General features: G+C 44.5%; 1 protein-coding gene across 1 annotated transcript in view; it reads right to left on the bottom strand.

The window, feature by feature from the left end:
* wdb (serine/threonine-protein phosphatase regulatory subunit widerborst) overlaps positions 1–15,380 on the bottom strand; it is a 33,116-nt gene that overhangs the window by 2,079 nt on the left and 15,657 nt on the right. The window contains exons 3-5 of the mRNA XM_017901940.1: positions 410–606; positions 127–321; positions 3–38 (exon numbers count right to left, since the gene is read on the bottom strand). Of these exons, the coding sequence (XP_017757429.1) occupies positions 3–38; positions 127–321; positions 410–606 (428 nt within the window). The remainder of the gene's footprint in view (positions 1–2; positions 39–126; positions 322–409; positions 607–15,380) is intronic.

The raw sequence follows: 15,380 nt of genomic DNA, 5'->3' as shown, positions 1-15,380 counted from the left end.
CTTTCCCTAGGATCCTCTGAATCAAATAACTCCAGTAACTGTAAGCAATAACAAATATATCAATGAATTAATTGATCTATTATTAATCATATAAAAGTATTATACATTATAAATAGCAAATTGTACCTGTAAAACAAATTTTTGGTCAATAACTCTTTTGCCAATCGTAGGTTGAAAATCTGAAGATTCAAGAAAACGTAAAAAGAATTCGTAAACCAATTGCAGATGGGGCCAGCTTGCCTCTAATGTTGGATCATCCTCCTCTGGATCAAAATCTGGAGTTTCACTAGGTGGTAAAGTGCGAAATAGATTTGCAGAAATCTATAAAAAAACGTATTATGTTTTTATCATGTAAGTATTCCATGTATTAAGACAATACAGATGTAAATATCTTTTTTGTTATATTTACCATTTTAATGATTTCAGGGTATACAGGCTCTGTAAGTACACCTCGTCCAGTTGTGATGTATTCAACCAGTTCATTGAGTGTACTACGTTTAATTTCTTTGCCTTTAATGTCTATCACTGGATCCATAAAATCAAAGGTCACACAACATTGTCGAAGTTTTCGGATAAACAAATCTTCTTGCTCCGATGGTATGACATCTGTAACATTTCAATAATTCCAATTAAATTCAATACAATAATTGTATATATATATATATATATATATTTTTTTTTTTAAATAAAAGTTTATTGATTTTGCTGCATCATTAAAAGTATCTTGGTAAATAAAGCTTCATTTTAAATATACATTACAATCATCAATATTGTTATTACAAGGTTCGTAATATTAGTCCCTTGATATATCAACTACGAGACGCATCAATCCTAATGTAGCGGAATCAGCAGACCGTAAAGAGTTATTTTCGGTTAGTTTATGAACTACAGTAACATCCTCGGCATCGATCCGGAGCACTTCGAACTAAGTAGAAATCGAAGTACCGCTACCGATAGACGTATTCCATAATTGTTAAATGGATCTACTTAATCCATAGGAAAAGAGATATTTAACTGAAATATTCTTTTCTCTTTTTTATTTTTTAATTAATGCATCAATTTCTTCGAATTTCAACATTTTAATAAATAAACTTATCTATATTCCAATTATAATATTAGAATAGAAGGTTAATATTAGGAAATAAAATATAAAGATACGACGAAAGGTAAATAAAAAATAATAAATACATTAACATTTATTTAATATATTTTTTTTTAGATGTAAATAAACATATGATAATAAATTGCTATATCTTGTTATTGTACCGGCAAATTATCCGATATTATAGTTGAGGTTATGTCATGTGAGGTTATGGTTCAAACAGCACGCGCGCGCCATGCGGAGCTTATGTAGTCATCTATTGGCAACACTGTAAGTAGAATATAATTAATTTCTTTTAAGAGCGATCATGCGTCATAGTAATTTCACTATCGCTTTTAAACGTTAGATGTTTAAAAACTTTAACTTTTAATATATTACTACATTTCAAGTTATAAACTCGGTGAACCATAATCACGTGACCACATACGAAACAAGCTACGCATTTTAAAACATTTCAAGCGAAATAAAGAATTACCGATTTTGTTCATCAGTTACATACGTATGTATATTAAGTCTCATTTTTTGTATTTAATTCTATAGTAGTGTCAACTCTGACCGTTAATTACCCGTTCGTTGATTTAACCGGTTCTTGCTAATTTACGTTGCCTTGAGAATTCGTTTGCTTCATGCACAAGTCAACGTTTATTTTTAAAATGTCCACAACGTCTTACTACTGATGATATACATATATGTATTGTATCGCTTTCACGGGTCACTATCTGGCTTGAAGGACCAAAATTGTCGCGTTAGGTTAGAATTTTGTGGAATTTCTGACGGGTTGTAAGACCGTCTCACGATCTCATTATGTTGTCCGCCATATTAATATTGGACAACTGTTTCAGTTTGCACAAGCAAAAAGAAGATCTCGGCTGGAGTCGAACGCTAGACTCTTGTACGACGATGGGAATTGAACTCATGGAGGTCTAGATTGGTAGGCTCGAACTGTTCTCTTTGACGATTCGTTGAGAATCCTCCTTGAGGATTCGTTTGGAACTGTGCTCCCCGATTTTCCTAAGATCGGTCTTAGGAAAAATCGGGAACTTGCCAAATATTATTGGTTGATTGGACCAAGGGCGTTCCTTTGGTTCGCAAATCACAGTCACCTCTCCTGCAAGGTGAGGTACGTGGGGTCCACCCGCGCACTGGTGACCCCATCGGCCGTTTATGGCCCCTCGCTAGGGCCTGAGGTTCTCAACGTGTGCGAAGCACGTGGAGCCCTCTGGCCTATTGTCAGTCAAGTCTTAAGAGCTATCGTTTAATTTCGTTAAATTAGGGTCTTCAAGGATTCTCGTGTTCCGCAACACGAGGAGTCGTAATAAAAGTGCAAGTTTTCAAACATGCAGAAGGCATGGATAGGAAAATTCCGATGCCGGATTGTTTGACGAATTTGTAACGGTGTCTTCCTTGTTTCACGATGGAACACGTATCTTCGCTTAAAAACTACGAAGAGATACAATGATTCGTATGTACATTATTCAGTTCGAGTTTAGTAGCATGCAACAAAATCAGTAATTCTTTAATGCGAAAGAGACATTCAAATCGTCTTTTTTATTGTTTCAGAATGTTATGATATTTCCTCCGGACATGTAAAAGCTACAGATATAACTGTATTACTTAAATCTACCAGTGGAATTATAACCTAATTTATGCCCGTGCATAATTGATATGCGATCGTGATGTCAAATGCCGGTAAGACTACATAAATCGATATTTGAAGGAGAATCAATGAACAAAAAGGGAACTTGGGACAAGGAAGGTCGGTTTTATTTTCGGGAAAAGGTTGGAAGAAATGTGTATGGAGACAGAAGGAAGCAACATCGGATCGCGACTTTATTGAAAATTTTTAACGAGAAAATAACTGCAGCGGTATAAATTACCGACTTCTATTAGCGTGTCCACTTGAGTGGGGGGTTGAACGTTCTCCACCCCGCTAGATGGAGTTTTCATTCATCGGTGCGATAGAAAAGGAGGACAAGAGGTAGAGCAGAGAACTACCTTTTCTCGCTTTCCTCTTTTTCGTCCATCCGTCAACTCCGCTCTCTCTCTGCCCATTTCTCGGTTCCTATCTCTTTTTGCTCGTGAGGTATTGATTTACCTAGGTGGTGAACTTTAAACTCGCATCACCACTCGTTCCCTCATTCATCTTGTGGTCTTTGATAGTAACGCAAAGAAAATAGTCCTCGTCACAGCGGATTAGGTAATGAATCTTCTCTGCGAGCTGCTATTTTCTACGTTTGCCCTTGAGGGGTCGAAAATTAGCATCTTGTCACCGATCCTTTTACCTTTTCCCATAAGTATATAAGGCATATCCATAGTTAAGAATTAGCCACCAACACGCTAGAATATATTCTCGCAGCTTTTGAATCGTAGATTGCGCTATCGGGCAAGATAATTAACGTAGAAGGCCGTGACGTTAAACCAATGTCGCTATTTGCTTGTTAAAGCGAGCTTCCGCGATGTGATACTCCATACCCGTTTATTACAATACGGAATCCGTGATCCTCGAAACAACCAAGGGCAGCATAGATCGTTCCAACGATATTCAACCGGTATGATCGATTTCTAAGTACTTTATATCAACTTCGCCTCTCTAATTTTTCTTCTTCGTCTATTTTTAGGAGTACCGGCACATCGTTATCTTTTCTAGTAAGTCTTCCCGATCTAACGTAAAACGCATCGATGAACCATAAAGTATAGCGCTTATCGCGATAAGAAAGAACAAGGCTGGTGCTTGAAATTCCGTCGTTGCTTGATTCCAGAATATCGATTTCACGGAAGATCCTTAAATCAGGAAGGTCGTCGAGTAATTGAAAATGATCCGGAGCGTTTAGAGGCGGAACGAACTGACAGGAGCTTTCAGTCGACTCGTCGGGCAGATACCGATCATAGTGAAAAGTATTCGAGGAAGAAAGAACAAAAGAAGAAGGAAGAAAAAGGAAAAAGTACAGAGAGGAAGATAAAGTAAAACTCCAGTGACCGTTAAGATTGAAAGGATGCTCGGTGGTGAATGCAAGGAATTACGGGACCCTACGCTGTTGCATAAAAGTGGCATGCGTACGCATGATTGCGAGCGTGACGCGCGTCATTAAAACGGTCCCCGGCAGAAATCGTTTTAATCGATAATCGAAAAACGACACAACTCGACCATGTAATCTTCCATTTAATAACTCTACTCTCTTAATTACTCTCTTCAATAGTCTTTACGTTGCCCTCTATTTTATAGATTTATGTAATTGCATTGGCGTAGGAGGGGAAGAGAGCAACGATATATCCGATATATACACGAGCGTACGCTGGATGAATGAAATTTTCAGGCAACGATTTTGGCCGCAATCAAGATGTTAGAATACCGCTAAAGTGGTCGGTAAAAATAGTCGATAGGCGGCTCTCGACGTTCCATGATCCACGAGTTTCGTTCATTCGAATATTAGCTCGACTAACGCTATAGCGAAACGATATTTAACGTTACTCCTAACCGTACGTACGCATGATCGTATACGTGCATATATTTTCTTCTTAAATATGCATAAGTTTGATTACGTTGAGACTTACGCTGTTGAAATGTTCATACGTAGGGATAGGTTAGCCCTTTGCACTCGAGAGGTCACTCTCAGTCGCCATTTGTTTTAATGCTCTAACCTAAATATCGAGTAACAGACAATACTTATACAAAAAAATATCTGCACGTGAAATATCGAAATAAAATAATTCTATTCGTTCATTTCTCACGCCTAACAAGTATCAGCGAGCTTAAAATATAAGAGAAGTTTCGAATAACTGTTGCATGGAAAAAATCTTCGAGTGCGAAGGGTTAATGGCATCCCGTATCGAGTAACCGCGCGTATTTTAAACAAAACTGCGGTTCAATTCGCAATAATTCCGCGCCTGTATTATTCTCCGGACACCAGAGTGCATTGAGTTGAGATGATTTCGTAATTCACGACAGCGGTCCATGCGTAACATGCGATTTTTATCGTTGTAGATAGAAGGGAGACCGAATGCTGTACTTCATGGAGAAAAAAGAAGCCAGCAGGCATATGCCGAAGAATTTGTCCGAGTTTGAAGCTCCAGTGGAAAGTAGACTACGCCATGAGACAGTGAACGCGGATACGCGTGAAATGCCGCTACAATCAATCACGATCTACTTATTGCGGACGCATCGCGAACAAAGTATAGGTGAAATCGCCAGCTGAACATTCCGACTATGCGACCTTGCGAGCACGTTTAAGCAACACGGGTAGTCGCGCGAGGCGACTGATGTTTTCGGTACGGTAAAAAAGGAAGGCGAGAACGCCGTGTACGAATTAGTCGAACGGAAAACTATCCCGTTGGTCCCGACGTCTGATCGCAACGTGATTCGGTATTCCAACTGATAAACTTTTTAAAAATATCACGAGCTGGAAAGCGTACGGACACGCGTATTAATCGAAACTATTCCGTCTGCTTTTCAGTTCTCGTTGTTCCAACGGACGATAGAGACGTCCCGATGCGTTTCGACGATGAAAGAGAGTAGGGAGGGGAAGGCGGGAAAGGCAGAGCGGATGGAGGGAGAAAAGTACTCGAGTAAGAGAGTTTGTTTGGTTTATTTTCAAGTCGGTCAACGAGTCGCGAAGCAATAATCGTTGTTTTCTTTACACAAGCGGACAGCCTCGATAATTTCGTATATTTCCATCGGTGGCCATGGCAGAAAGAGGACCACGATTATTTTGCTTCATTTATTTTCGGCCTCGGCAAACACCGGCCGTTTCACTGGCAGGCATTCTCGACGTAATTAAAAACAGGAAACTTTTCTAGAGCGCGATGGAACATGTCGGCCGTCGCAGGCTGCTGGACCGGTGGAAATAATCGGAAGCGCCTCTTCGCTCTGTCTCTGTCCTCCGTCCAACTTCAATCACGATTAATTGGTTTCGCTTTATCGATGCGTCGTCCGCACATAATAATTATCCCCGTGGCATGGACCGTCGTCGTCGGCCCAAGTAACTTTGCTTTCTGCATCGTGGCCTCAATGGATTTATCGAATTATGCGATTCCCCTTCTCCGTCTACCCCTTCCGTTCTACGCACATAGGCGCGTCGCGCCAGCACGCGAAAGCCACACGCTTAAGATATAATAGGAAGGAGAGGCGGACACTGGTACCTGCCAAAAGACAGCACGCGCTAGAAAGAGAATAAGGAGGAAGGAAATCGACAAGATCGAGCGTCATCCACGAATGACGACACCCGTGTCTCTTCGAGAATTGACAACGTGCCCGGAATCAGCGGTTTGCGACTCGTCCAAAACATAATTAGGATTTCGCCAGCGCCACGTTGACTGCGGCACGCGGCGCGGTGCGTCGCATGTCGGAAGTGCGATCTTATTATCCGTTATTAGCAGAGATCGGGTTTGCATCACGCAAACCAGGGTCACGGGCCGCGTGCTCGGGCCAGATCGAACGGAAACGTCCAGCGCCATCACGTTCCTGGACCGCCATCTTCGTACCGATCTTTTTGTTTTTAAATTACATCCTTTGCTCGGGGACGAGGCTTCTATGCTCGGATCGTAACATTTATTCGTAATCAAATTGGTAATATCGAAAGTTTTAAGTATGAAAATGAAGATGATGGTCGGTTCCATTACGATCTTAGACCGCCATCTTTATACCGCGAATTACAAATGTCGTTTCTTTTTATTTGCAGATGAGATTTCTGTGCTCCAACCGTAATACTTATTCGTAACAAAATTGATAACATCGAAGGTTTTAAGTATGAAAGTGAAGATGATATTCGACACCATTACGTTTCCGGGCCGCCATCTTAATACCGCGAATTACAAACATCGTTTCTATCAAAAATGACATTCTTTATTTACAGATGAGATTTCTATGCTTCGATCGATAATATTTATTCGCAACAAAATTGGTATCATCGAAATATGCAAGTATGAAAACGGAAATGATGGAAATGACGGAAACAAGAAGATCCCAAAGTTAGAATTACGCGTGGTCGCCGAATTACGCGGACGATCATCTTGCATGCACGTATTTATAATTTCATTCATAACACGATGTACTTTCACGTAGTCTTGCCGACCGTGGTACGTATAACGTTCGTGGCCTTGCAACATGAACGTTGCTTTTACGACTATTCGCCCACCGCACGATTCTTTGATGCAGCGGGAGGGCCTCGGGACGAGCATTGGAATGACCTGGCCATGCTTTCCTTCCTATCTCTTCTTAAAAAGAGAAAAAGAAAAAATTGTACTGAAATTAGGAACTTAGACAACAGCAAACCTAGAATAATCCTTAAGTCGAACGATCGATATCCATTACATCGACTGCATCGATTAGGATCCGCTACGTCGACTCAACGTCGAGTGAGCCGTCGTTTGAAATACCTCGCGAGCAAGAAAAACCGGAGGAACGGGATCGAAGTGTTCCCGAAATCGCGTCACGTACAGCCAGTTTTTCCTCTACCTAAACTTCACTGCGGCTTGCTCAAAGTTCACGAGCTACAGAGACAAAAACGATCGTAGGTCACGGAACAAAAGAGACGCGGAGGAACGGAATACCGAAGACGGTTGCTCGATATTCCTTCTCTTCCTCCAACGACAATCATCATCTACTCGATGACGCCACGAACCCGACTGCGAATGTTTTGAAATGCGGCTGAATTTACGCGACTGGGATTAAAGCGGATTAAACGATTACCTTGGATTACAGGGGTTTGTTCAAGGACCATTCCATACTTCTCGCTTAAACGCACCAGCCACCGGAACTTTCACGAAGGTACGTTTAAACTATTTCTTCCAGCTAATTCATTGAAACGATTAGATTACCGGAAGAGGCACACGGGAACGTGGTCCCAGAATCGCGAGTTATTTAACTCGAGGGTTGTATTTTACAGGAAAATGGCAGCGGCACGTCTCACGCGCTTCCTAGACCGTTCCGGAAGCTTCAGGGAGCGCAGCACTCCCGTGTATCGAAGAGATTATTACAGAGGAGTGGAACAAACTGGCAGATAAAAATAAATAACACCACTAACCGGTAAAACGCGAGGTACTAAATCACAAGGTGCATCGTGCAGGAAAATGGTAGCATAGGGTCTCCGGCGTTTCCTAGACTTTCCCGGAACCATCATGGAGACTTGCGTGTATCAGGAAGGTATGTAACAAAATGACGAACAGAAGCGAAATCAAAGTTAGCCAAACCACGGGTTATATTTCACAGGAAGACCTAACCCATGACCACCACGAGGCACACCTGCCTAAGACTTCCAAGAGACTATCTAAGAGACTACACCAGGAAGTGGATGGAGGCAACAAAAACAAAGGAAGTCACGAAGCGATAAATCGCGATTTACTGTAAACTACAGACTGTATCTTGGAGGAAAATGGCAGCAGGGTGTTTGTGACTCTTCTCAGAGGTTTCCGGAAGCACCCTGGAGGGGCGACAGAGCGCAGAGACTTCCGTGTATCGAGGAGGCTAGCATGGAGGGACGGAACAAAGCGAAGAAACGAACAAACGTTCAAGGATCGGATGTCAGGGGAAAGCAAAGTGTCGCGAGCAGCGACGATCGAGAGGAAGGTGCGCGAGGAACAGAAGGCAATCTCGGCGGCGTGGTTTTAATATTCCCGAAGAATGGAAGAGGACAGCAGCGAGGGCAAAGGGGCGGCGTGAAACCAGAGGACGGATGATCGTAGGTCTGAAATCGAGGACGAAGCAGGGGGCAAACGAGTAATTCGTGGTTTAGTTAGGGTTTCAGGGCGGGGGTGGGGCTGCGCGCGAACGCTCGGGACGAACGAAGAAGACCGGGGTAAGAAGGACAAAAAGGATGGAAAGAGAGGTTAGGGTGTACGTGTGCATGGTAGGAAGGAAGGAAGGAAGAGCGAATGAGAGAGAGGGAGAGAGGGTGGTAGAGAAGGCAAAGGAGAGCATTCGAGGTAGCCGGTCGCCGGCATTCCGGATCAATACTCCCACCGCCGTCGCTTCTCTGGGGGTTCGTCGGTTGGCCCGGCTCTTTCTCTTTCTCTCCCTTTGCTTTCACCCGCGCCCTCTCCATCCATTTCACCCCCAACCCCCATTTTCCGCGTCTTCTTCCACCGAACGCGTATATCGGTGGATCTCCGCCTGGTTCCATTCCCCCTCCCTCCACTTTCTACCATCTTTCCGGCATCTTTGTATCCCATTTTTCTCCCATCATCCGCTGATCAATTTATATACATAAGTCTTACACGTTCTACCATCTGCCCCTTCCTTCCTTTCTCTATAGGTCACTCCACGAATATACGGGAATTCGATACTGCAGCTGTAAACTTAACCCTTTACGCCTTAAGATCCTTTTCATCCTTTGTCTCACGAAATTCTGCGTAGATAGAGGTATGGAACGGTGATTTTTGATTCGATATTTCGTAAGGTTAGCTTTAATAACCCTTTGTTTAGAATATCGTGCGAGACTCGTGGTAAGGGAGTAGAGCCAAACACGAGTGCCACGAGAGAGAGGCGTGGTTATAGGTAGGACCCAACGCGAACAGCATGGCTTATGATTTTCCTGTCTCAGTTACGTGTTATTCTCCACTGATGTCTGACGGTGTTGCTGACTATGACACGCGTTATTGGATTATAAATGGCAAGGCAAGGGGTTAAATTAATATTGACTACAGATTTCTGGAATTTTGCCCAGTAATGGAGATCCCACTTCGAGAGGGTTAATCCTTGGAAGGCCGGTAAATAACGAAACATAATCGGTGTCTCTGATCTAAAAATCAATATGTTCATATGTGAGGCATTTCATAGACGAATCTCTTAATACGAATAGAGCCAATATATTGGCTTTCCGGCTCTCTAAGGGTTAATCCTTCGGGGTCTTATGTCGAGTCTGGCTCGACATTTCGTTTCATTCGACTCTTCCTAATCTCTCTATCTAAAACATAACTGCTCGTCTTCTAATTTCACCCGAAATATAAATATATCAACGTAGATGGATTAATCCTTTCGCTACTATGGGTGACTATAGTCACCTGGCACAAAAATTGAGTAAAGAATTAAGACAAGTGCTACCGTTCTTCTAAGCTCTCTTCGCAAAGAATTACAAGCTCTATTGCGATGGTCAGTTTTTCCTTTTCTTTTTTTCTTTAAAAGACTGGCGTCAAAAATAACGTTTTCATTTTTAACACGTCGTTTCCTTCTACGGGAGGGACTCCGTGGCAAGACTTGTCGTAGCGAAAGGGTTAAGAAAATATAAAAATATAAATTAACATTGGCAATTATTAACCCTCTGCAGTCCTCGATTTTTCGGCTAAAATCGGTAGAGTAGGAGTTGAAAGATTTGCTACAAGGCTGGCGATATTTTCTTGAATGGTAAATAAGAAATTGTATTGCAATTAACAGGTTATCTTAAATTTGACGTATTAATTAATCTCGATCTTCGAAATTTTATCAAATGGCGACTGAAGGGTACCCCCTTGAGCGTATCGCGATGATCAAGCGATGAATACGAGGTTGATGATAAAGCAACGACAAAATCGATCTGTATTTATACCCGATCTTTTATTACGCTACGCAGTGTAATAAAAATTGCCATCAACTTTGCAACGGGGAGGCTGGGAGTTGCGGCGTGCCCGCAGCGAAAAGGCCACGAGTGCAGAGGGTTAAACGTCGATACGTCGAAGAGGATACCGTAAGAGATGGGACGAGTGATTACGCGAGTTCTGAACTTGGAGCAGCATTATACTTCCGGTGCCGAGACGAGGAGGATTCACGGTCGTCGCGCCAAGTCTCTCCATCCCTGTCGATCGAAGGGAACCCGATCCTCCGTCACGTAGAGAACCGCTTCGGAAAGTGATTCCAGTACGCGAGAATGCGCCTGCCGGACTCCATGCGTGCCGTTACGTAATTCTCATTAGCAGAACGAGACGACGTAACGCGAGACCGTATCTGAGATCGCGCAGGAAGGTCGACGTTCCGATGATGTCACCGGTGCCCTGGCTCGGTACGCCACATGCTCCTCTCGATCGATTCCGCGATTCGACCCCCCGCCAGTATCTCGCTTTGCCGGCCACTTTATTGCCTCGGCATAGTTAACTGTCTCGTTTCCGCGAAACGTGACCTCCACGTATCGCAGCCGAGGTCGGCAGGCAATTTTTCCTATTCACTCTTCAGGTCCGTCATTTGGCGAACGATCGGGGGCCAGGTGCCCAATTTCCACGCGTTTCGACGACCCAGCTAGAGCTCTGATCGGTGATATTAACCCTTTATGGTCCCACGTGGATGTTCTATCTTGTTCTAGTCTTTTCCACGTGTAAAACGAGTCCCTTACAATTTTATTCGACTATTTCACTTGTAACGACGAAGTTCACGCCCTCGCCGCTAGGTGGCAAACGGAGGTTCGAGATTTTTCGCAAGTTCTGGGTTAGTCCTTGATTTTCGTAAATACAGATTCCTATATTAGCTAAGTATTCATCTGAGTCTAAAATAGGGTCTGCTAGGTAGTCTATCTGACGAGTCCACTTAGCAGACCCAGGGCGAAATGCATCCCTTCCTTGCGTCTTTCTATCTGCTACCTATCCTAGCAAGACGGTCATCGGGATAACAACCGGCAGAACGTAGGAACTACAGAATAGGACATTATATAACCCCCGTGTGGAGGGGGGGCTACAGACTGTATAGAATGTGTCGAGCTTTGAATTAGAATTTCGAATCTTGAGACATTCGACTCCAACTTCTATTCGTCATACTGCGGATGATTATCCTAAGGATCATAAGTCACTCGAGTAGCTTCTAAAAAATCGTAAAGCACCGGAGTTAAGCGTGAATCAGTTGGCACAGAGTGTCTGTTATGATCTGAACCTCAATCATAGTTTCCCCTGGAGAGGTTGTTTCCATCGCTAAATAGTGAGTTGATTGGCGAATATTCGAGTTCGTTAGCCTGTTTCTCGATATCATACGGTTTATATATCGATTAAGACACCTGGACAGTAAATACGCGTTGACATATCCTATTACGTTCATCTTCGATACCTCAGCCTATTAGATTCAGGGTTCTCGACTCGTCCGCGAGCCGTCTAAGCAAAGCGTCTAGACTTTGAGGGAAAATCGGGGAGAAACGGTGGAACGCAGCCGAGACACAGCGAAATACAGCGAAACACTAGAAGAGCGAGATCAATTTTCATAAAGGATAAACTTTGAAAAGCCCGCGGTTATCTCGGGAAAGCTGAAGCAGCAGCGGCAGACAACACGGATGAAAGGGGCGACGCGTCAAAACACACAGTCGACGCTTTCAACGAGCCACCCCCGACGTCTGCGCTCCCTTTTTCTCGAAGATCGCCGCGACGCGGAGGGAATCCCTGACCTTCTTTAATTAGGAAAGCAACGACAAAGTTAACGGGCGAGAATTAACGAGGCCTGGCCACGCGACCACGACGACTCCGAGGAAACGGGACCGTGGAACGTGGCGCGCAACGAGACCGTGGATGACTCTATTAAGATTCTCCTCTATCAACCGTTCTCTCTCTCTCTCCAACCTTTGCTCCTTTTCACCCGCTCCTCCTCTAGGACAATTAACCATCGTCGGCGGTAGCGTAAACGCGACGCGTAATTTGTCGTTGTGACAATCGAACGATCCCATTCAGAGTCAATAACGGCTGCAATCCACTCCCGATAATTGTTTGCCGTTGCGATGATATCATAACGAAGGAACGTCGACGGCCGTGTCGCTCGCTAACGAGCTCTTAAATGTTTTCGAGGTTAGATTTAGGTTAGGTACACCTACGCGTTAATTTCTTTCGCCAAGTCCTCCGGTTTAATTAGCAGCGGGGATCGGATTTATTTTTCGAACGAGATCGATGCAGGCGATCGCTGCATCGAGTTTCGTCGGAATTCCTGCCCGATTAAGGGTGGCAACCGCCCGTGCGACCCGTTTTACCCCGCCACTCGGAATTACCATGTTGATTCTACGGTGAAACGCGGCGGGTAGAAGACGCTTTCGGCTGACACGCGGATTTACGGCGAACGAAACTTCATCGGCCGATGTCACTCCCCGTGCACGGAGAGAGAAATTACGGGAGAAATTACGAGATCGATCAGCGTTTCCGCTGTGTCGCGTATTTTTACTCGAGAGACTTACTTTCAGCCAACTTTCATCCACCTCTGCTCTCGTGCACCTGTGTAGAGGTAATAATATCGAATCAAGGTGATCATTTTTATATATCCGCGTATTTCTGTACCCCCGGTGATGTTATTCTTCGAAGAACGGTCAACCGCGATTAATCGCATTCGCCGCATAATCGTAAAGGTGTAACGTCCTCGGCTTCGATCCAGCCGAGCCGTAGGGGACTTCCCCAATGAAAGCAAGTCCCTCCAGCTTTCGTAACAGGCGTCACCACCGTTCAAACGTTGCTCTCTTTCTCCGCGACGTAATCCTTCGAGGATGACGAAACGTTACGAAACCGGGCAAATCCGACGATACGATGGGCAATGAGCAGGGAATCGGACGGATTTCCCCTCAGACGTGTTATCAGGTCGAGAACGTGGTAATTCGTGGTTCCATGCCACAGCCATTCACCTCGCCGACACGTTGCACACGAACGGTGCAACGTTCGCTGAGAGACCAGATGAAGGTACTATGAGGCTAATTAGCGAGCGTCGAAACATTTCGACCAGACACTCCGAGCGATTTAACCGATTTACCATGGAACGCGACACCGATACCGCTAATTAAAATTTCCTCGTCGGATATCCTTCGAGACAAACGTAGATGCCAGCTAGATAACGGTTAACCGTGGTAATTGAATTTACGATGCTATCGCGTAATCACCGGGTATCAAGCTCTTATCTCACTGGCTAAGATGGCTTATTTCCTGCCAAAGGTTTTCGATTCTTCCATCGAGATAATAAAGCAACCGATGACTTGTTATTGACGCCTTATCGCCCCTCGAGATTCCGCCTAGATTCGCGACAGTCGCTGTTAACGGGATATCGACGAAAATTTTAACCATTCTGGCTACTCTCTGCTCACCGATATCGGTGTATCGAGATATTCGTCTTGGACGATCCTCGTTGCGAAAGTATTTCAAATCGCTGCTGAAATCGGAATCCGTTGGGATCTCGATTTCGTAATTGGATCATTAAACATCACAGGCGAGATCTTCATTTTTATCCACTGCATTTCTACGATCATCGCGGAAAGAAAGGGATCCTTGACCCCGTGGCTGGTTCCACCGGCTCTTTCCAAGCCGGGCGTGTTGCTCGGCCAATAGGCTTGGACGGAATCCAATCTTTGATTAAGGAAAAAGGTCTCGATCCTCTCTGTGAATAGTGTTTCACAGATGGACTGCTTCCAACACGGAGGTCGCTACAATGGGCCGTGATTACGGAAGGAGCGGACCATCGGATGTGTACGTACGGCTCGATTTCACGAGGAGGATCGAGAAGCGAGTTACGCGCGAGAGACGAGTGTACGCGTTTTTAATTAGGCCGATAACGCGAGGAAGAATAAAGCAAGAAACGGTAAAAATGTCGAGCACCGTCATCCAGTTGGATCGGTTTCAATCAACGTCAGCGGCTGACAAACATCTTGGAAACAGTCGCCGCATTTGACAACGTCTACAACGATGTCGACTGCTCGAGAGACAATCGTGAGTCCCTGTAATGTATTCAATGAACTCGTTTCGTGTTCCAATTACTCACCATCGCCATATCTACGCTCGCAGGTGACACCGCTTTGGTCATCCTCTTGTAGCCGCTCTAATACCAACTAAATCCCCTGCCAACTTTCCCGATGTAAAACTCGGTTTAATCGTGTTTCACATGACCGAAAAGCGAGTCCGGGCCCGTGTTGGACCGCTGAGCTAGGCTAGTCTCGCGCAAGGACACGTCTAGAAGCACCTTGCCGCTAGCTACGCGGCGCCCTCTATCCGGAGGACGGAATTTACGAGGCCGAGAAACGTAAATCGGTTGTGCATACTCGTAAACCGCCGCCGCGATCTATCTGGCCGATCTACGTCTATTATTCCGCTCGTTTTAATACGGTTTCAGATGCAGACCGGTTCATCGGCGCGGATGAAGCCGTGTTTAATCCTCGCATAGACAAAGGATCGATAAATCGAACGGGAACCGCGATTTATTTCTCGGTTTCGCGACCGGTCGCGCGTGTTCAACGTTAACTCGATCGGGAAAAGGAAAGCGCGTTCATCGGGTGATTAGTAATGGAGGATACTCGAGGATGCTCGATGGCTTTCCGCCATGAATCACGCGTGCCGTTAATCGCGCGAGGAGCATAATTAGCGCCCACGTCGCGCCTTTGTT

This window comes from Eufriesea mexicana, unplaced genomic scaffold, assembly GCF_001483705.2.
Source record: "Eufriesea mexicana isolate 0111107269 unplaced genomic scaffold, ASM148370v2 scaffold1653, whole genome shotgun sequence".
NCBI classification, from domain to species: domain Eukaryota; kingdom Metazoa; phylum Arthropoda; class Insecta; order Hymenoptera; family Apidae; genus Eufriesea; species Eufriesea mexicana.
This window is presented reverse-complemented; position numbering and strand designations above follow the sequence as displayed.